The 20,521-nt window shown below is 45.1% G+C and overlaps 1 protein-coding gene across 6 annotated transcripts in view; it reads left to right on the forward strand.

Annotated features, from left to right (window-relative positions):
* Nucleotides 1-20,521, forward strand: part of DAPK1 (death associated protein kinase 1) — a 188,752-nt gene that overhangs the window by 120,308 nt on the left and 47,923 nt on the right. For all 6 annotated transcript variants that reach the window (XM_042912400.1, XM_042912399.1, XM_042912397.1 and 3 more), the window contains exons 4-15: nt 7,857-7,995; nt 9,956-10,085; nt 10,267-10,315; nt 10,403-10,429; nt 11,129-11,281; nt 11,648-11,693; nt 12,865-12,954; nt 14,327-14,419; nt 16,677-16,796; nt 17,242-17,340; nt 18,178-18,276; nt 19,584-19,682. In XM_042912400.1, coding sequence (XP_042768334.1) covers nt 7,857-7,995; nt 9,956-10,085; nt 10,267-10,315; nt 10,403-10,429; nt 11,129-11,281; nt 11,648-11,693; nt 12,865-12,954; nt 14,327-14,419; nt 16,677-16,796; nt 17,242-17,340; nt 18,178-18,276; nt 19,584-19,682 — 1,144 coding nt within the window. The remainder of the gene's footprint in view (nt 1-7,856; nt 7,996-9,955; nt 10,086-10,266; nt 10,316-10,402; nt 10,430-11,128; nt 11,282-11,647; nt 11,694-12,864; nt 12,955-14,326; nt 14,420-16,676; nt 16,797-17,241; nt 17,341-18,177; nt 18,277-19,583; nt 19,683-20,521) is intronic.

Below are 20,521 nucleotides of genomic sequence, written 5' to 3' on the forward strand. Positions count from 1 at the left end.
ACTTAACCGACTGAGCCATTCAGGCGCTCCCTGACCTGAATTTAAAAGTTTTTATGACGGTGCATGAAGGGACCCTTCTGTCCTAGGAGAATCTGAAAACAAGGCTAACAAAAGACATGAGCAGATTAGGATTATCCTCCCTCTTACTTCCTCCACTGGTCCTGAGACGCTGTAGCCAGCCTGTAACATTTTGCTTGCAGCCTGTGAGCAGCTACTACCTGTTATGGGTTGAGTTGTATCCATCCCCAGAAAAAAAAAAAAAAAAGAGACAGAGATGTTGAAGTCCCAACCCCCAGTACCTCAGAATGTGACCTTCTTTGAAAATAGAGCCTTCATGGACATAACCAAGTGAAAATGAAGCCACTAGGGTGGGTGCTAATCCGGTTAGACTGGTATCCTTGTAAGAGGGGAAATTTGGGCATCACACACAGACCTGTGCATGAGGGCAGAGGCCTGGAGTGGTTCATCTCCAGCCAAGGACACCAGAGGTTGCCAGCAAACTGCTAAGACCTAGGAGAAGCAAGGAAGGTCCCCTTAGAGAGTTCAAAGGGATCAAAACACTGCTGACACCTCAATTTCGGAGGTCTAGCCTACAGAACTTGAGACAAGAAATTTCAGTTAGTTTGAGCCAACCGTCCCCCTCCCCCATTTGTTGGTGTGGTCCTAGCACACTAATACAACTACCTCTAACTCACCCTCGTAAAATACTCCTTCAGGTGAAGTAAGGTTGAGAATTTCAGTTTGTCTGTCACAGGTAATGTGACGTGTGTTCCGAGGAAGATTGCAGTGTCCTCTCCTGTCCTACGTGTTGTGTAGAATGTTGAAGTTCCCCCCATCAAGAGATGAATTCTACATCTCTCCTCTTGAATCTGGAGGAGATTTTGACTTGCTGTTGAGGCTGTGTGACTGTTGAGGCAGCTTCCACCCTGGAACGCTTGCCCTGAAGCCATGAGCTTCCACACAAATGGTCTCCTTGTCTTGAGTCTGCCATGCTGTCAGGAAGCCGAAACTAGCCCGCATGGAGCCATGACTTTACATGGAGAGAAATGCCCAGAGAGCCCCCCGGTGGTCCATCATCCCTGTGCTTTCAGCTGCAGCTACTGTCTGATTGCACCTTGATGACAGACCCTAAGCCAGAGCTACCCAGCCAAGCCTTCCTGGATTCCTGATTCACAGAAATCGAAGGAGACAACAAAATGATTGTCATGTTTAAAGCCACTAAGTTCAGGGAGATACGTTGCACAGCACTAGATAATCAGAATAGTTACTGTACTCTGTGCTTTGCATTGGTTGCTTTCTTTTAATTTAAATTTAAAAAATAGATTGTATTCTTACTTCTGGTTAAATAGATTGGTATTCACAGAAGCGGGAACACAACTGCAAAATCTCAGTGGCTTAACATAATAGGATTTATCTCTCACTCAAGTACAGTGTGGATGTTACAGGTTGGGTGGGTGGCCTCCAGACAGTGGCTTGGGGATCCGTATTCTTTCTTCTTAATGTCTCTGCTGCCCTGGTCCTCCTCAGAGTCCCCTGCTGGGCCATCAGTGTTCAGGTAGCCAAAGAGACAGGGGAAAGAGTGAGTGGAGAATAGTGCAGGATATTTCAGGGGCCAGGCCTGGGCCTGAAATCCACAACCTAGGGCCAGAGCTGGGGTTGGGGGCCTGTGTGCTGAGGCCTATCCAGTCCTAGTAGTCCAAGACCTGAATGTGTGTCCTGAATTGTTCCAGTGGCCCCCTCTTCACCAAATGGGGAAATCCAGCCCAATGCTGATGAATTCTAGCATTTACCTTGAAATGCTCATCAGGTATAGTTATCTTGTAGCCAAGAGCCCCTGCAGTTTAGGTCACGACCAGTCCTCTTCCAGAACAAGTCCTACTATATCTTGGACAATTCTTAGCAAAAGTCAGGGACCCTGAATAGTGTTATAATTCAGAAATTGGAATTCTGTAATAGTTTCTCTGTGTCACTCTGAAGGCACTGTGTTTTTAAAATTCTACATTCTGTGGGGCGCCTGGGTGGCTCAGTCGGTTGAGTGACTGACTTCGGCTCAGGTCATGATCTCACAGTCTGTGAGTTCGATCCCTGCGTTGGGCTCTGTGCTGACAGCTCAGAGCCTGGAGCCTGCTTCGGATTCTGGGTCTCCGTCTCTCTCTGCCCCTCCCCTGCTCATGCTCTGTCTCTCTCTGTCTCAGAAATAAATAAACAAAATTTTTTTAAATTCTACATTCTGTGACAGCAGCCTTTTAAGGGAGGTATTGGCGGCAAAGGAAGGCATGGGGAGGAGAGGAAACCTTCCTATTTTCCAGCTTTCTTGGTGAAAACAGCAATGCTTATTAGCATGCATTTCACACAATTTCCATGATAATGCTGTAATTTAAAACACTCTGAGTCAAAGACCTAATAAAGGAGGTTAGACTTGCTTTCTAAATTTGCTGCACAGATTGCTCATCTCTCTCCCCATCAATCTTCCTTCTCTTAAGCAAAATGTAAAATTTGGAACGAAGAGTGGAAATACCAAGGTTTTGGCTGATCTTGTTAGCATTACCCTGCTGTTCCCCAACAACATTGTAAGCCTTTGAGTTCTGGTTCTAAGCCTGTATATGGAAAAAGTCCTCAGGTTACTTTTTGCCCTTCTGAGATTTGGGGGCTAAGTGGGGTAAATTATCCAGTGATGCTTATAATGCCCCCAAACCTTTGCCAAAATCATGTAGTGTTGATTTCCTTGGTTAATGACTAAATAATTGATGAGTTTTATCAAATTTAATATTTTAGAAGCCATATTTAAAATTGATGGCTAGAACATCTGCCTTTCCGTGTGAAGGAGAATGAATATATATGTACGGCCTTCAGGGCAGTAGGAAACCAGTGATGGGTCCAGGCCCAGTGAGGTGGGGGCTCTCCCAACACTCCTGAAGTCCAGCTGAATAATTCCCTGGACGAACCACAGCATGGAGCTCATCATGAATGCCTGAGATTTGAACAGGGCCTGGAGAAGGATGATGGAGAAACCAGAGATGATTCAGGTCTCATTCCTCTCAGTCTTGACCAGGCACCGCCACGTTGCAGGCTGGTCCCTCACTGTCCTTCACTCTGGGGGCTCCAGGGTTGTTCTGGTTCTCATCTCTGTGATCAGGAGGCACTGTTGGAGTTAAGTTGCTCGAGAAAGGAAGACTGAATAGGGTAGAAGGTGACCAGGCCCAGAGAAAGACAAACCTGGTTTCTGTTGGCTGAACCAAGTGAACAGACCCAGTTCAAGATAGTGTTCTGTCATCTACTGGTCTGTAACAAACTACCCCCAAATTTAGTGGGGTGCAGGGTAGGTTCCCAGGGAAGCAGACGTGTGGAGGATGATTATTAAGAACTGCCCTTGGGATCAAGACTTGGAACAGAGGGGAAGGAACAGTAGTGGACAGAAGAGGTCGTGCTGCCTTGCAGCTCAGTGGCAGCCCCAGTGGGCCCAACAGAAAATTCTGAAGGAATTTTAGAATTGCTCCAGGTTGGACTGAGTTGTCCTGGCCTTTATGTCACGGTAGGCAAACTACAGCCTATGAGCCAAAACCAGGTGGTCACCTGGTTTTGTAAATAAAGTTTTATTGGAACACACCACACCCCTTCATTTACAAATTATCTAAGGAGGCTCTCACCTTACTTGGGCAGAGTTCAGTGGTTGTGGCAGAGCTATATAGCCCCCAAAGCCTGAAATATTTATATCTAGCTCTTTATAGACATTTGTTCAGCCCAGCTTTATGTTCCTGTGCTCAGCAGCCATTGGATGTGACCTTGAACGGCAGCTTGTAGCAGAAGGAAGCTCTGGTATCCTCCTAGTAGTTGGATAGTGCGTCCTTCCTCCATGGGGAGCATGGGTGGTATTCATGGTGCCCTCCATAGTGGATCAAAATGACCATTTTATTTTGCACATGATTTTGTGGGTCAGGAATTCTAGAAGGGCTCAGAGTCTGACCTCCATGGCCTCTGCTGGACAGAAGGATCCACTCCCAAGATTTCTTTCTTGCTTAATGCTCCTTGGCTTCTTTCTCTCTTCATGGGGCGTCTCATCTTCCAGGGTTTCTTCATACCGCATGGTGGTTTCGGGACCATCACACTTCTTACATGAGGACTTCGGGATGTGGTAGCCATAGGTCTATGAAGAACCACATTGAAGCTGGCACAGAGTCACTCTGCTATGTCTTATTGGTCAAAGAATCAAGGGGGTGGAGCCACAGAGGCACAATCACAGCGCAGAAGAGCACGTGGCATGACATGCTGTGGCGCCATCCTTGGAAAATACCAGAATGTGTCGGTGGGCCAGGTAGCTGGCTCGCCCAGGTCACAGAGCTGTTTATGCTTCCCAACCGCACGGTCACCATCATCACTTGGGTGGCTTGAAATGACCATGAGAGGAATAGGACAGCTCAGGAATGGGCTTTGTCCCTGCCCCCAACCCCAGGGAGTCCATTGTTAAACATGCACCTGCACACCATGCCGCTGTGGGAGGGCTTTTACTTTGAAGCCAGAAGACAAGAAAAACAGTGTTTATTGAGCGCCAAGGGGGTCTACATATCCTGAAATCTCCAAACAACTCTGTGGGGTGTGATTGACCCTTATTTTACAGAAGAGGGATCCCAGGCTCAGTGGAAGTTGGGTAATGGGAGAGAATTTGAACTGGGGTCTTCTCACCCCTTGCTGTCCCGCTTCACAGAGCCTGGAGCCCAAGGAGAATGAAATTAACTGCTTCTCCAGGACCAGAAGGAAGCTCAGGTCAGACACAAGGCAGGGAAAGCTACCAAAGGGAAAAGGAGCAAAGACCTGGGTTGAAGTGGCAGTGGGGTTTCTAGGAAGGACCCAGGCCTCTGCCCTGTGCTGACGCTTTCGATACTGGAAGGTTTTCCCCATTTCTAGGCAGCCAACCCCCAGCCATTTCTCACTGTCAAGAAACTTCTGATGTGTTGAGAAGCGTGAGCGGTCTGTGTGAGCGAGGGGGAGTGGGGACGCCCCTGAAAGCGGGGCAGAGGGAGGAAAGGTGGGACCAGCCTCCTCTATCAAGCTGCACCCCCTCCTTGCGAGCGCACTGGTCAGGCCAGTCAGTGGGTTTGAGGGAAAGCAGGGCAGGAAGGGGGCTTTCCTCTGGGAGCCCTGGGGCAGGTGGCATGGCAGCCCACAGGGACAGTCTGTCCCTCCTTTAAATGGCATCCATTCCGCTTCCTGGACCTCAGCCTCATGCCAGACCTGCCAGCCGCGTCATGTGTATTTATTACCTTTCATTCTCAAAATCCTCAAAGGAGTAGGTCCTGTTATACCTGTTTGGTGAGAAAGTGAGGCCCAGAGAGAAGGCATAACCTTGTGGCTGCAGAATTAAGGTTTGCACTGGGTGTGCCAGCTCTGGACCTCACCCTAGCACGAGGCCCAGGGCTGTGCGATGCACCTCAACGACGCCATACAGCCCAGAGAGTAAGGAAGCACCCAGGTGATAGACCATCTTGCTCAAAATTAGTTGGTTTGTTTCCCTGTTTTCCCCTGGAGTTGAAGGAATCCCTCTCCCTGTTTTGTTGTTTTTAAGAGGAGTAAGGAGACAGAAAAGTGAGGAGTGGTGGGGAGCCAGTGTGGGGTCCACGGCCAAGGGCTCCATAGAGAGGAGAGTGCAGTAAGGCTAGGAGGGTGCAGGCAGGGAGGCCACTGCTGCAGGAATGTCCTTGTCACCTGCAGGTCTCTGTCTCCCGGGCCGGGCTCCAGGCCTCCCTGGCTGGCTCAGGCTCTGTGGCTTGTGGCATATCTGCGCGAGCCCTCTGCTGGGGTCCCAGGGGCGGAGGAGCCACCTCGCCTTCTGGATAAACATCCAGACCTTAAATATCAGAGGGAGGCCATGCAGCAGGAGGATGCAGTTAAAACTTTGAAAAATGGCCCTCACTTTTTAGTGTGCTAAGAATCCCCTGGGGGCGCTGGTTAAAAATTCTGCGTTTCTTGGTGTCCATCTCGGAAACTCTCAGGTAGCAGGCTGGAAAGGAGGCCCAGAACCTGTATTTTTAATTTTTTTTTTTCTTTAACTTAATGTTTATTTATTTTTTAGAGCCTAGAGAGAGAAAGAGACAGAGCATGAATGGGGGAGGGGCAGAGGAGAGAGAGGGAGAGACACAGAAGACACAGAATCTGAAGCAGCTCCAGTCTCTGAGCCGTCAGCACAGAGCCCTACGTGGGCTCAAACTCACGAGCTGTGAGATCAGCCAAAGTCAGACACTTAACCACCTGAGCCACCAGGTGCCTCAGACTCTGCATGTTTAAAACACCCCGAGCAATCCTAATGCTAGTGGAGCTGGGGCCAGGTTAAGAAAAACAACAACTTAGAGGGTGAAGGGGCAGGATCTGACCCTGTTCTTTAAGACACAGACTTTTGTCATTATAGTTTAATCTCGTAAGCACTGTTTTTTTTTTCCTCTGGATGTAGAAGTGGTATGTATGTTTATGGAGCTGTCTTGCTGAAAGAAAGATAATGAACACAGCAGTTATGTGCGTAATTACAGTTAATTATTATGTTGTGAATGTATGGTTAAACTTGAGAAAAGATGAACTTATAAAAACTCTTATTAAAAGTTCCCTGTTATTTGTCATTAATTACTGCTGTAGATTTCTTTGGGGAGTTTGTTCATTTATCCACTGGATAACAAAGTTTTGAGCTCTTGCTCTGTGGCTGGGACTGTGGGAGAACCTGGTGGATGGCCGGGGGCTGACCTCTGTCCTTTAGAGATTTACGGTCTGGCCAGGGAGACTGATTGATAAATCCCCAAACAACCTCATGCATTTCAATTTTGTGTACATGTATTCTTTTTTTCTTTTAATTTTTTTTTTAATGTTTATTTATTTTTGAGACAGAGAGAGACAGAATGCAAGTGGGGGAGGGGCAGAGAGAGAGGGAGACACAGAATCTGAAGCAGGTTCCAGGCTCCGAGCTGTCAGCACAGAGCCCGACGCGGGGCTCGAACCCACGAACCGCGAGATCATGACCTGAGACGAAGTCGCTTAACCAACTGAGCCACCCAGGCGCCCCTATTTTTTTTTTTTAACATTTATTCATTTTGAGAGACAGAGAGAGTGCGAGTGGGGGAGGGGCAGAGAATGGGGGAGGGGCAGAGAGAGGGCGAGACATAGAATCCGAAGCAGGCTCCAGGCTCTAAGCTGTCAGCACAGAGCCCATCGTGGGGCTCGAACTCATGGACAGTGAGATCATGACCTGAGCCGAAGTCGGACGCCTAACTGAAGCCCAGGTGCCCCAGTGTACATGTATTCTTATTAGTGAAGGTATTTGTTAAATTCATTATGAAATGTGATTTTTTAATAAATATGTAAGTATTTATATATAAATGGATATAAAACAACAACAAAAAATCCTTGTAGGCCGTATATTGTGATTTGGGGTTTAAAACAATTGATTAGCATACGGATTATGAACTTTCCAGGTACTTTCTGATTGTGCTAGGAAGATCTATTCTATAAATGCTGCCCAAAGTTGGCTTATAATTTGTTTTTTTTTAAATCAGTGAATTAAGACTTCACCTGTAAGTATGTGTAACGAAGATGTTTTAAATATACATTCCCCCCCCCCCCCCCCATCACGTCTCTGCTCCCTGCCTTCATGTGTGAACATAGCACATCAGGAGAATGGTATCCAGGTGCTTTCAAGTACAAATGGGCAGAATTGTCAGCCCAGTGGTGAGAAGCATGAATTCTAATTCCTTGCTTGGCAGTTTCGGCTTGTCCTTGGGCCATTCTTTTGCCTGAAATTTGAGCACACCAATAGTCTACAAGAGAACAAATCTGTATGAAACAAGCATCCTCAGTAACCTCTGCTTCCTGGTTTTCAGAGTGGCAGGTGGGGAGCTGTTCGACTTCTTGGCTGAAAAAGAATCTTTGACTGAAGAGGAAGCAACTGAGTTTCTGAAACAAATTCTTAATGGTGTTTACTACCTACACTCCCTTCAGATTGCCCATTTTGATCTTAAGGTACGTTGCTGAGTGTAAGCCGGAGAGAAGGTTATGCAAATCCCAGCATTGGTGGTTGGCTATGAAAAATTGAAGCATCTGAAAGAGATACATTTTTTTAATCCTGTATGGGTTTTTTTTTTTTTTTTTTTTTAGGTTTATTTATTTGTTTTGAGAGAGAGAGAAAGGGAGGGAGGGGCAGAGAGAGAGGTAGAGAGAGAATCCTAAGCAGGCTCCATACTATCAACGTGGAGCCCGGTGTAGGGCTTGAACCCATGAACCATGAGATCATGACCTGAGCCGAAATCAAGATTCAGATGTGTAACTGAGCCACCCAGGTGCCCCTATCCTGTATGAGCTTAACAGATGGAATTATGAAGATAAATTACCAGGTATATAGTGAAGGTATATACCTCATATACTCAAGGATTCCTAACCTTTTGTGGGATAGAGGCTTAGGACGAATGATTACATTCAAGAATCCCTGGGGAAGAATCAAAGGGGTTTACCAGCCAGATCTCTAAGCTGCTATTGGTTATGCAATGTTTTCAGCTTAGAGTGGCCACTGGCTGTCCAGTTTGCATCCCCTGTGGCTGCAGGGCACGTAAGGTGGAAGATGTCTTGATCTCTCCTCTCCCTCTTGATGCAAAGGCCTGATTTTGTCACCGGCCATCAATCAAGACAGCCGCGGAGATTGGCTAATTGGGGTCTTTGCCTGTCTGGAGGCACAGCACTGTGGGGGATATAAAGGCATGTCCTAGTTCTAACTGTCAGAAAAGCTATGGTGTCTCTAGGAAGGAAAGGCATGCACAGGAGCAACATACAGTGACAACGGAAGAATTGAGGTACAATCTGAGGCATTGAGAAGGTAGTCACAAAGAAGCATGCGGTCGACTGACAAGTGAATGATTCAGATCGTTGGAGCTAGGACAAGGCTTCAGAGGAGGGAGGACTTCCTCCATGTTTCTTGTAGCAATGCTGTCAACACCCCATCCAGATCCCCCCAACACTCGCTAACGCACGCCCTGAATACCGCTGCTGGACACCCCTGTGGCTCCCTGCCTGATGTCTGGTTTCTGGCCCTGGGAGCTGGAAATGCCAGAGTAAAGCCCCACAGAGGCCGCTGTTAGCAATGGAGGACGGGGAGTCGGTGGATAAATACCCCGGCTCCCTCATGCTCCAGCTGGAAAACTCAGTGCTGCTCCTCCTTAAGTTCCCCAAAGGGATTGTACTCCAGTCACCTTCACCTGGACAAGACACCTTGTGTGGGTTTCCTTCCTTCTGTTTCCTGCCTCCCCATCCTCTCCCAAGTATTCCCTGGAGCCTGCTCCTACATAAGCCACTTGCACCCGAATCTCTGTCAACAAGTCTGCTCCTGGGAGAACCTAAACCACAACATTTATTTTTCCTGGTGTTCTCTTACAACTACCCTGTTACCTGTAGGTTTTGGTGGTTTTTCCGGGGTGGGGTGGGGGGCAGGGGACAATTCTACCGCTTTGTCTTCAGCATAATATATCATAGCTCTTTGTTTTTACTGTGGTGAAATAAACATAGCATGAAAATTACCTATTTAACCATTTCTAAGTGTACAGTTCAGTGGCATTAAGTATATTCACACTGTGGTGCAAACCAGCACCCCCGTCCATCTCTGGAACTAGTGGATCTTCCCAAACTGAAACCCTGTATCCGTTAATCCTGAGCTCCCCATCCCTCCTCTCACAGCTGCTGGCAACCACCCTTCGGCTTTCTGTGTCTCTGAATTTGCCTATTCTAGATACTTCTGATAAGTGGAATCATACAATATGTGTCCTTTTTCTCTGACTTGTTTCACTTAGCATAATGTTTCCAAGGTTTATCCATGTTGTAGCATGTTTGATGAGTTGATGGACATTGGGGTGTTTCCACCTTTTGGTTTTGTGAATAGGCTGTTTTGAACACTAGTGTACTATTTCTGTCTCTCTCTCTCTCTCTTTTTTTGAAGCCTGAAAACATAATGCTTTTGGATAGAAATGTCCCTAAACCTCGGATCAAGATCATTGACTTTGGGTTGGCCCATAAAATTGATTTTGGAAATGAATTCAAAAACATATTTGGGACACCAGAGTTTGTTGGTAAGTTTTTTTTTACTCCTGTGCTCATTTATTTCTCATCAATAATATGAATTATACTGGCAGAAACTCCCCTGCTGTAACATCATTTATTTCCCTGGTACATATTTCTGGTTTATATGTGAAAATAGAATCTGTTGATTCACTTTCTCTGAAAACTAAACATGCGTTTATTTCCTCTTAGCTCCTGAGATAGTCAACTATGAACCTCTTGGTCTTGAGGCAGATATGTGGTAAGGAGCATGTCCTTGATGCTTTCATCTTTCCGCTTTAGTGTACTATTCTTCTGACATTTGTTTCTGTTTTCGTTTTGTGTCTAGGAGTATTGGGGTGATAACCTATATTCTGTAAGTACCAAAATCCACGCCTTGTATTCTTTTCCTCTTTCTTTGAGACCATATGTCTTATTAACCATCTATATGTCATGTTGATCTCTTCAGTTTATGCATGCTTTTTATGTAAACATATTCATTTCACACCCCCAGAACACGTGTAGTTTATACTAATTAAACATTTTCTCCTAATTCGCAATGAGTCATCAGAAACTACAGCCTAATCACTGAAGGAAGCGTGGCTGTCCATCACTGCTGAGAAAATAGGAAAGCGGTGTTTTTTTAAATTTTTTTTTAACACTTATTCATTTTTGAGAGACAGAGAGACAGAACATAAGTAGAGGAGGGCAGAGAGAGAGGGATACACAGAATCTGAAGCAGGCTTCAGGCTCTGAGCTGTCAGCACAGAGCCCGGTGCGGGGCTCGAACCCACAAACTGTGAGATCATGACCTGAGCCAAAGTCGGAAGCTTTTTTATTTTTTTTTTAACTAAAAGATGCTATTCCAGATTAACTTTTTAAATGCATCCTATGCATTAAGCTGAAGCTGTTGTGCGTGACAACTAAATGCCCTGTAAAACGTAATCGGATTCTGAAGTGACTGCGCAAGGACAGATTATCATATTATTCCTCACTCCCCTTATTAGATATGCTAGGAATGACATGATATCCCAAGAGGTAATCATTCATGTTCTGCACCCCACTTTATTAACAGCCTCAGTGGGGCCTCCCCATTTCTTGGAGACACTAAGCAAGAAACGCTAGCAAATGTATCTGCCGTCAACTACGAATTTGAGGAAGAATACTTCAGTAATACCAGTGCCCTAGCCAAAGATTTCATAAGAAGACTCCTCGTCAAGGATCCAAAGTGAGTGTCCATTATTCCTGAGGGGTACTTGGCCGTGGCTTCAGCAGGACCAGGGCCAGCGCTTGTATTGTGCATGCGGACCACGTTTATGAGAGCCTGGTGGGTTCCGCGTGGCAAAGGAAAGCATGCCATGTGGAACGCTTCAGAAAATGCAGGCGGGGCCTTTGCACCTGCTCAGTCAGTCCCTGCAGACACAGTAAGATAGTCACAGAAAGACTGACTTCTTTCCAGCTTTCTTCCACGAAGCAGGCCCTGAACTGCATTTTCCAGAGCATCTGCTTGGTAGGCCCAACTGGCATGGAAACAACCTCAGTGTTTGCTTCTATGGTCACAGCATTTTTTTTCTTTCCCCTTCCCCCTACAAAGGAAGCGAATGACAATTCAAGATAGTTTGCAGCATCCCTGGATCAAGGTAAGTTGCATATTGTGATTGGTTTGGTATTATAGGACATCCCAGAATGCATTTGCCTTAGGCCTAGTTACTGTGGGGGTCTCACCACAGGTCACATCTGAAGTATTGGTTTTGACATTGGTGCCCTATTTTAAGATGGTGCACAGATGAGAGTGTCCTAATGATCACGGAGATGGAGGAGAATAAGCTATCACAATGCAGGATTGTAAACGGGGAGTTGAAGGTCAGTTGTAAATGGGTCAGGTCTACTCAACAGCCATGTTTGGTTTCACCTGTGGGATGTTGGCCCAGAGAATATTTTAATTTTTTGGAATTAATTGCCAACATTTAAATACCGTATCAAATCTGGATTTCCAACGTCTGTTGAAAAATCTGAATGTCTACCAGTACTGAGCCCTCATTCCATAAGGCCACCCAAACCCTGCACAGCTGCCTTTGGGCCAGGGCCAGCAGCCACCCCCTGGCACAACGTATACCTTTACATTACCTGCAACACCCATTGCCATTTGGGTTAAAGAACTGAAGTGCTCCGGCTAGAACAGAAAGGACCAACGGTGAGGGAATGTGGCAATTACAGAATAAAGTCATGGAACCGGTGAGGGGATTATGGTGCAGCAACTTGCATTGCAGAAGTAGGGTTGGGGCATCCAGAGAGCTTTGCTGCATGAGCTCCTAGCAGTTGCGTGGGTTCCCTGAGGAGGCAATGGTGTCTCCTCTCATCAGTAGAACTAATGGCCTCCCAAAAAAGATGCGGTACAACGGATCCTAATGCTATCAGCCAGGCCAGATTTGCTAACCTCTGAGTTCCCTACCAGCTCTAAATTATTACTTGATGATATATTAAGTTCAAATGCCTTATAACATAACCTCACCACGAATCTTGCCATTCCCAAACTCTCAGTCCAGAAAGTTGAAATTTAGCCTGTTCTGAGCCCAACTCTTCAGCTTTTCCCAAGACCCAGTCTTTGTGGATTTTATCAAACCCTTAGCCCTAAGAGTTGCCCTCCGGAGACTAGGTTCCTAGCTTTTGCAAGTTATCCCAACTTGTTCTGTTATTTTACTAAGGTGAGTGTGTAAGCATCCTAACTAACTACAGGTTTCCAAAAGTTGTCATGTAACCCATTTCCATCTTGGAGTGTTCTAAATTTGCTTTCTTGGACTTTGATTTTAGCCTAAAGATACCCAACAAGCACTTAGTAGAAAGGCGTCGGCAGTCAACATGGAGAAGTTCAAGAAGTTCGCAGCCCGGAAAAAGTGGAAAGTAAGATTGTTTGATAGGGAGGGATAACTAATTTATTTTCTCCGTGGCATTCCCTGTGGCCAGGCTCATCTCTTCTGACATTGACCTTCAAAAGTGCATCCTTTTTGTTTTTTTCAATTGACTCTATAGTCTTCTGCACCATTAAACACTATTTTCAAAAGATAAGCAAAAATAGTATTCAGTCCTCTTTAAGTCTTATTTTTGCATGTAATTTTGCATTTGTTTTAAATCAAGACCATTCCCAAGGCAAATTTTTAAATCAGTGCAACAAAATTATAGTGTAATCTTTTCCTAAGTTCAACAAACCACATTTTGAATAACTCTGTTCTTTGTGGTAAGCAGCATGGGAGTGCATTTATAGTAGAACTTGTCTAAATGGTTCTCTGAAACCAGCCTTGGTCTATGAATGGTTGGGATGGGGGTTGGGGTGGGGCCATGAGCATTTGTACTGTGGTCTCGTGTTCTTTTTCAGTGTGAATGGCTTCTGCAGGGGCTGTACGGGGCATGGCTCTAAAGGGCATTCCAGTCAACCTTGAACAAATAGAAATTCAAGGTTGAGAAGGTGACAGGATGTCTTCTTATGCCCAGGATCATGTGAAGCCCGGAGGAAGCAGATACCTGCCATGTCTCTGAGCACTGGGCCAGAAATGTACCTCATTTTCACACCCGTCAAGTTTAGGGTGCCATGACAGGGATGAGGAGGACCACAGCACTAGGGTTACTTAAGACTTAACACTTAGTCTGAAAGAAGCCCTTAGACTAGGCTTAAAATGTAGAGAGAACACCATAAGTGTCTCTCTTTTTTTCTCTTTTTCACATACCCACACTCACCCCACCCCCCACCCCCAACACACACATTCTTTTACCTATTGTTGTTCTTGCCTTTGAGAGTAAATGCAGGGGTGTTTGTCCTATAGGCTAAGGAGTTCCCCATCTGTTTGTTTCTAACAACTGTATGAGTTTTGATAGTCACATTACTATTAATACCAGCTTGCCTGGGCACAAGGACACAGGACAGGACCCTTGAGTGGGGATGTGCAAGGGGTTTTGTTAGGGTAAGATTCCATTCCTCAAAAAGTAGAGAAGAAAATATTAAGAGAGAAGGGGTATAGAGTATACAGTTGTGTAGTTAATAATGAAATGCAGAAGGAGAATCTCTATCCTGTTGCCTTAATTTGTAAGACCTTTAGAAATTTCTTTAGGCGTATATGATCCAACCTGCTTGGAAGGTCTCCCACCCCTAAAGAGCATGCTGTCAGCAGTGAACGCTATCTCAAAGACTTTGTCATTTGTACTAATTTGAATATCCTTACATAAACTCTCCCTCTTCCTCTCTCCCTGCCTTTTTTTTTTTTTTTTTTTTTTTTTAAAGCAATCCGTTCGCTTGATATCACTGTGCCAAAGATTATCCAGGTCGTTCTTGTCCAGGAGTAACATGAGTGTTGCCAGAAGCGACGATACTCTGGTAAGCACACCTGTTTGCCTTGCTGAAGTTCTTTCTTACAATTGTGTATTTCCAATGTTTAGGTTGTTTGATTTGTTCAACAACCCAGAAAACCTAAAGTCACGGAAGTGTCAGGCCTGTTCTTCCTCTGCTCAAGGTAGGGAGTTAGGTGGCTGATTTGATGTACCGTATTGGTTCTTTCGTTCTTTTTTCTCTTTGTTTGGATTGGCACCATGCCCAGTCCCACCCACTACCTCTGACACTACCATGGCCTGCCCCACTCTTCCCACACTCACAGTTTGGTGAGAGAGTGACTGGCCAGCAGAAGAGGAAAGAGTTTATTCTAATTTTCATGAAGAAATGAGAGTCCTCTATTGCCACTGACCTTGGAAAATACTTGGTCATAATACCATAAAAGAGGCAAATACTCCTCCTACCAACACACACACCCCAAAATCAAGGCAAATACTGTGGAGCTTGCTGGGGGGAGTTTGTGGTAGACCAGAAGGCTAAACCTACTTGCTCTGTTGACATTGTATTGAGTGCCTAAAACCCTTGAGAACAATTCCATACTTTTTCCCGTAATGAACACTGAAACCTAATCACAGATTAACTCTTCAGATATGACTGGACACATCCGAATTCAATAAGACTGTCCCCTGACAGTCAGACAACAGGGCTTTGGGAGCCCTGGTGGTAAAGGGGATGTCAGAGAAGGGAGAAAGGTTGGTTCTGTGGGAACCAACCTGCTCCCGTGACTGCATAGTCAGTGTTTCATGAATGATTCCAGGGACTCCATGGGCAGGATCACACATCAGCAGACATGAGCTCTATCCCCGCCCCGAAGCTAGTTGCTTCACTGAGCCTCCAGGTGTAGCCTTGTAGAGTCAAAGGAGAAATGTTAAGGAGAAAACAGGAATGGGAAAGAAGCAAGGTTGGAGAAGGAGGACATGGAAAAGAAAGTCTAGGTTCGGGAATTGTTTGAGGGTAACAGTGGAACCAGGGACAAGACAAAATCTGTTAACCTAAGGAAGATGAGAACAATTAAATGTTATAAATTAAAATCATCTTGAATAAGCACTTAGAGGAAAATATATGTGTCACAGTGTGAAGTTTAGGGAGGGAGAGGGCCCCAGGGTGCGTGGGGGTTCTAGGTGGGATGACCCCTCCTGGAACTCATGTTCCCTCATCATTCTGATGTCCTACTGATCATGAGGACCTGTCAGGACCATCTGCTTATCCCCGCCCCCCATTCACCTCGTTTCTCTTGACTGTCCCTTTCATGCAAATGTCCCTTAGTCATCGATTGGAATTGTAATGGAAAAGCAAAACCTATGACATTCTTAACATGGAGTCTGTCCAAATATTATTAAAACCCTCATGAGGTTTGGATTCAGACCCATAGAGAAGAGAAAGCAGAAATCAGAGAAATGCTTTCTCCATTCCACCCCACAAGCAGAGACTCAGCCTCTGTGATAACGCTTTTCCAGATTTGAAAATATTAGGAGCCATACCTCTGTGAGTCCAGAGATATTGTTTGGGATTTTTCTAGCTTATTCTTTAGTTTTAATGTACCATATTTGGTAAATATCTTACTATAAGAAAACTTTGACAAATTGGCAAGGATTTAACTAGTTTGACATTCTCTATTTTCTCTTTGTAATTAGCAATGCATCTGTTTTCCTTTTTCTGGCCTTTATTTTTACATTACTCCTCCTTTAGGATCTTTAAAATATACATATATGTATATATAGTGACTAGCTTTCAGAGAATTTTGCCATGTTATTCTATACTTAGAGGAGGAAGAAATTCCAGTGATCAAAAAATAACAATTCTATAATTGGACAAATTACAAATTAAGACTGTAAAATTCAGAGGTATCATTTCTTTGGTTCTATGGTTTTTAGACTCTGAGTTATGCCTGATATTTTCTACAGTGGTTTCTGGGACTATATATTTTGAAAGGTGTCCAAGATAAACACAGAAGATAACTTGTTATCAGTTGTTCTAAATCTGAATCTTGAAAGGTGTTTGCCATCTGGGTTATAATGCAAGTGACGTTAAGGCACAGGTAAAAGAAGGTGGCGTTAGTTTCCTACATGGAAGGAGCAAAAAGTAACCTCCTGGTTCCTTTCATGACTGTGTGGATTTGTAGATTAAGTGGCCTACTTTCCTCTAGATGCTTCTCTTGACAAATGAGCATTGATTTCTCTTATGTTGATAAGAGGATCGTGGCCAGCAAGCTAACTCTTTTTCCCTCTTCACTGTCCCTCTCAAGGATGAGGAAGACTCCTTTGTGATGAAAGCCATCATCCACGCCATCAATGATGACAACGTCCCAGGCCTACAGCACCTCCTGGGCTCATTGTCCAACTATGACGTTAACCAACCCAACAAGGTCTGCTACTGTTCTGCCAGGGGTAGTGGGTGGGGGGTGGGGGGTGGTCACTGTGACTGTACACCTCCAAGTTCACGGTGAAAAAGATCCCTTCTGCTTCTCCATCCCCCCCTTGCTGTTACAAACTCCATACTGTGGAGAAATCACTTCTGTGTAGAGAGTGAATTGAGTTAGAAATGAGGTCGAATGCACCGAGGGCCTTTCTCCACGCAAAGCCTTTCCCCACGACCCTGTGAATGTGCTCATCCTGGACATGAAACTGTCACCTTTGAGTGTGAATCCAGCAGAGGAAGGCTGGGTGTTCCCCCGGCTATCCCCATTCCTGTTACACAGCAGTGGTTGTGCGTCTATTGAGACCTAAGAAGCTGTGTGGTGTTGGACAACGGTGACAGTTGCTTTTCCTTGCCTACCAAACCTCAAAAAATGTTTTTCTTGTCTCTTCCAGCACGGGACACCTCCATTACTGATTGCTGCTGGCTGTGGGAATATTCAAATACTACAGTTGCTCATTAAAAGAGGCTCAAGAATTGATGTCCAGGACAAGGTCATAATTCTGTTTTATTGCCACTGAATTACCTCCTAAGTATTTCCAAATGTCTTCCTATCACAGAGTTAACAGAGGAAAACCACATGTGCCCCTTACTTCATTTCTCAGTCTCCTACAAAGGAAGATGACCTGTCCCATAGCCTGGTCCAGTCTGACCCGTGTTACAAACAAAAAGGCAAATACGTCCCTTTCTCTTGGCTCGGTTGCTCAGCATCAGCCTTTCCTTGCGCGCTACCCCAGATCTATTCCTTACTCATCACATGTACTCAACAGTGTTATGAGATGTCACATCCAGGAAAATTTTCATCGTCTGATTAATCTCATCAGAGATGTATTTGCCTGCATGTGTATTAGGGCAACAAAGTCAGGATGGTCCATGTGCGTTGAGGTGCAGGGTCACGCTGGGGGGAGAATAGACACAATTGGTCAACAGTTAATAGTCATTACAATGCATCTGCCATCAGTGGCCATAGATTTTACAGAACTGTGCACGGACTAGAGCCAATCCTGACTACGGAGGAAATTTGAACCGGAGATTGAAATGAAGGTTTTAAGAAAACAAAAACATGATTTTGAAGTAATTCTAGATTTACCAAAGAAAGGTGCAAAGATAGGACAGAGGGCTCCTGGAGCCCCTTTGCCCCACTTCCCAGAATGTTAACATCTTACATCACCTTGGTCTTTTTATCAATACTAAAGAATAAAATGAGAGTTCGTTCCTCTTGGAAGTTGCTCCTTTGAAGTTTGCCGTCACACAGGAAGGGAAATGGAGTGAGTCTGAGGGACGTGTGCATTTGGATCTGGAAATGTGACTCCACATTGGTTTTTATGCAGGGGGGATCCAATGCCATCTACTGGGCCTCTCGGCATGGCCACGTGGACACCCTGAAATTTCTCAATGAGAACAAATGCCCTTTGGATATTAAAGACAAGGTAAGGCTCCTTCTCTTCTTAGGGATAGTGGGAAGTAATCTGAGGCGACGTTTGAGTGTGGACATGCCACCTGCATCTGGATCCAAAGCAAAAGGGTTCGTGATCAAAATCTTCCTGCAGGGAAGTTCAGAAGTGTCTTTCTGCTACTGGCTGAGTCTAATATTAAAATCCTGCATTTAGCTGACATCTGCCAGCTAGTTGGCATAATATGCAAGCAGTGAATTATCTGCCCCATAACCTGGACACTCAAGGTTCTACTAGAAAGACAACCAGAAGCAGATCCGAGTCCTGATCCTTGTATCGAATTGCCATGTGTACATCTCTTTACCCTTCTCCTCCCCTCTGAAGTAGCTGCCAGTGCTGATCTTACAGTCCCTGGCACTAGAAGAATTCATGAGACAATGCATATAAAATAAGGCTTTGGGGAGCAAAGGTATTATAACAAAAGCTGTTGATTTAGCAAGTTACCTTATTTTCATGTGTCTGTGTTTCATTCAGTTCACACAAGAACCCTGTGAGTTCATTGGCAGGGCTCGAACATGTACCAAGGATTCTTACCTCCTCATTCATTATGCGTTCTACTGTGCAACTCCTGTCTGCTCCTAGTGCTTGTAGACTGACCTTTCATGTTTAATCGGAGCTGCCATATACAGTTGTATGGACTGTGCACTGCTCTGTAAGGGATGATATTCACGTCAAAGACACACACACACGCACACACGTATGATGGCAGTTTTCGGTCAGGTAGCAGCAAGCATCTTGTTTTGTATCAATCAGTTTATAGTCACAGTTTTTGGACAGGTATAAGTAAAATATCATAAGGAAATCGTAGGGAAATTGCACCTATTGCAAATTCGGAGAATGCCACTGTGGGCTAATAGTGATGTTTTTTTTTTAATCTCTGAGAATGTAAGAAATAACATTCTCAATGTAGACAATGAAATCAGAAACTTGCTCATAAATAAAACTGTGTTAAAACAGGAGTTTTGTGTTTTAAAAAGAAAATCACATGGCTACAAGCATCCGTACATAAAGAAGATTGAGAACCGCCATGACAGAGAAGGAAAACATTCTCACGTAGGAGGTTTTATGACAAGCAGGAGGGGCTACACATGTGGGTTTCACACTAGCTGTGTGGTGGACCCTCCACCCCAGGACCAAAGGGGCATGTGGCCTGAGGGTGGTGGGGGCCCCTTCAGGGGAGGACTGGAGCCAGGCATGCATGGGAGTGGGCCTCCAGTCCTGTGCATTTAGTTTCTAGAGTCTGCTCCCGGAGAGTGCTCTGAATTTGGCTGTTTCTTTTACAGTCTGGAGAGACAGCCCTTCATGTGGCAGCTCGCTATGGCCATGCCGATGTGGTTCAGTTACTGTGCAACTTTGGCTCTAACCCCAATTTCCAGGACAAGGTGGGTCACGGTAGCCGGCCTTACTTCCTTTCGCCTGCTGGGTGGCTGTACCCGTAGCCGTTTGATATGGTCGGGTCCTTTGGGGTTTTATCCAAGGTAGGTTTTCTGCTTAGATTTCTGAGGGCAGGGACTCAAACAGGAGCACTAACATTCATTCATTCATTCATTCATTCATTCACTCTTCTGGACAACCCTGTGAGTGAGTTGCTATTATTTTCACTCCTTCTTTTACAGAAGAGAACATCCAGGCAGAGAGAGGTTCAGTAACATACCGAAGCTCACACAGCCTGTAAATGGTGGAGCTGGGGCTCAAACCCAAACAGTCTGGTTCCAGAGTCATCCTGTAAACACTTCACTGTACTAACCTCTCGTAGACAGACACCTGTGTCTAATGATGTTCGTTGTGAATATACAGGCCTTACAATCCTATAGATCTCATGGCCAGCCATCACCCTGACTTGTTAAAGCACAATTATCTCAGCACGTCTTTGCCAGAGCAATAACAAATTATGTGAGTGATCTCTGTTTTATACACATGACAGAAATCCTGAGGTGTTAAGCTTGTTACAAGAATTCCCGCTCAGATAAGTGCTCTCCTCCTGTGAGGAGTCTCAGATGAACTGAACGAAGGCACTTTGACAAGAAAGATGTTATAAATCCATCCACCCCGGGGTTCTCCTGTGTAGAAGAGCTGAACCAGTGGTTCCAGGAGGCTCCTAAAAGTCAGTTGTTAGTAAACTGCAGGGAAAACTGAATTTATCCAACACCCAAGTGTTGAGGAAAGAAAATTAGTGAAGGAGAGACATCAGACCTGCGTCCATTATTTCAGATTTTGCTCT

Source organism: Panthera leo, chromosome D4 (genome assembly GCF_018350215.1).
Source record: "Panthera leo isolate Ple1 chromosome D4, P.leo_Ple1_pat1.1, whole genome shotgun sequence".
Lineage (NCBI taxonomy): Eukaryota > Metazoa > Chordata > Mammalia > Carnivora > Felidae > Panthera > Panthera leo.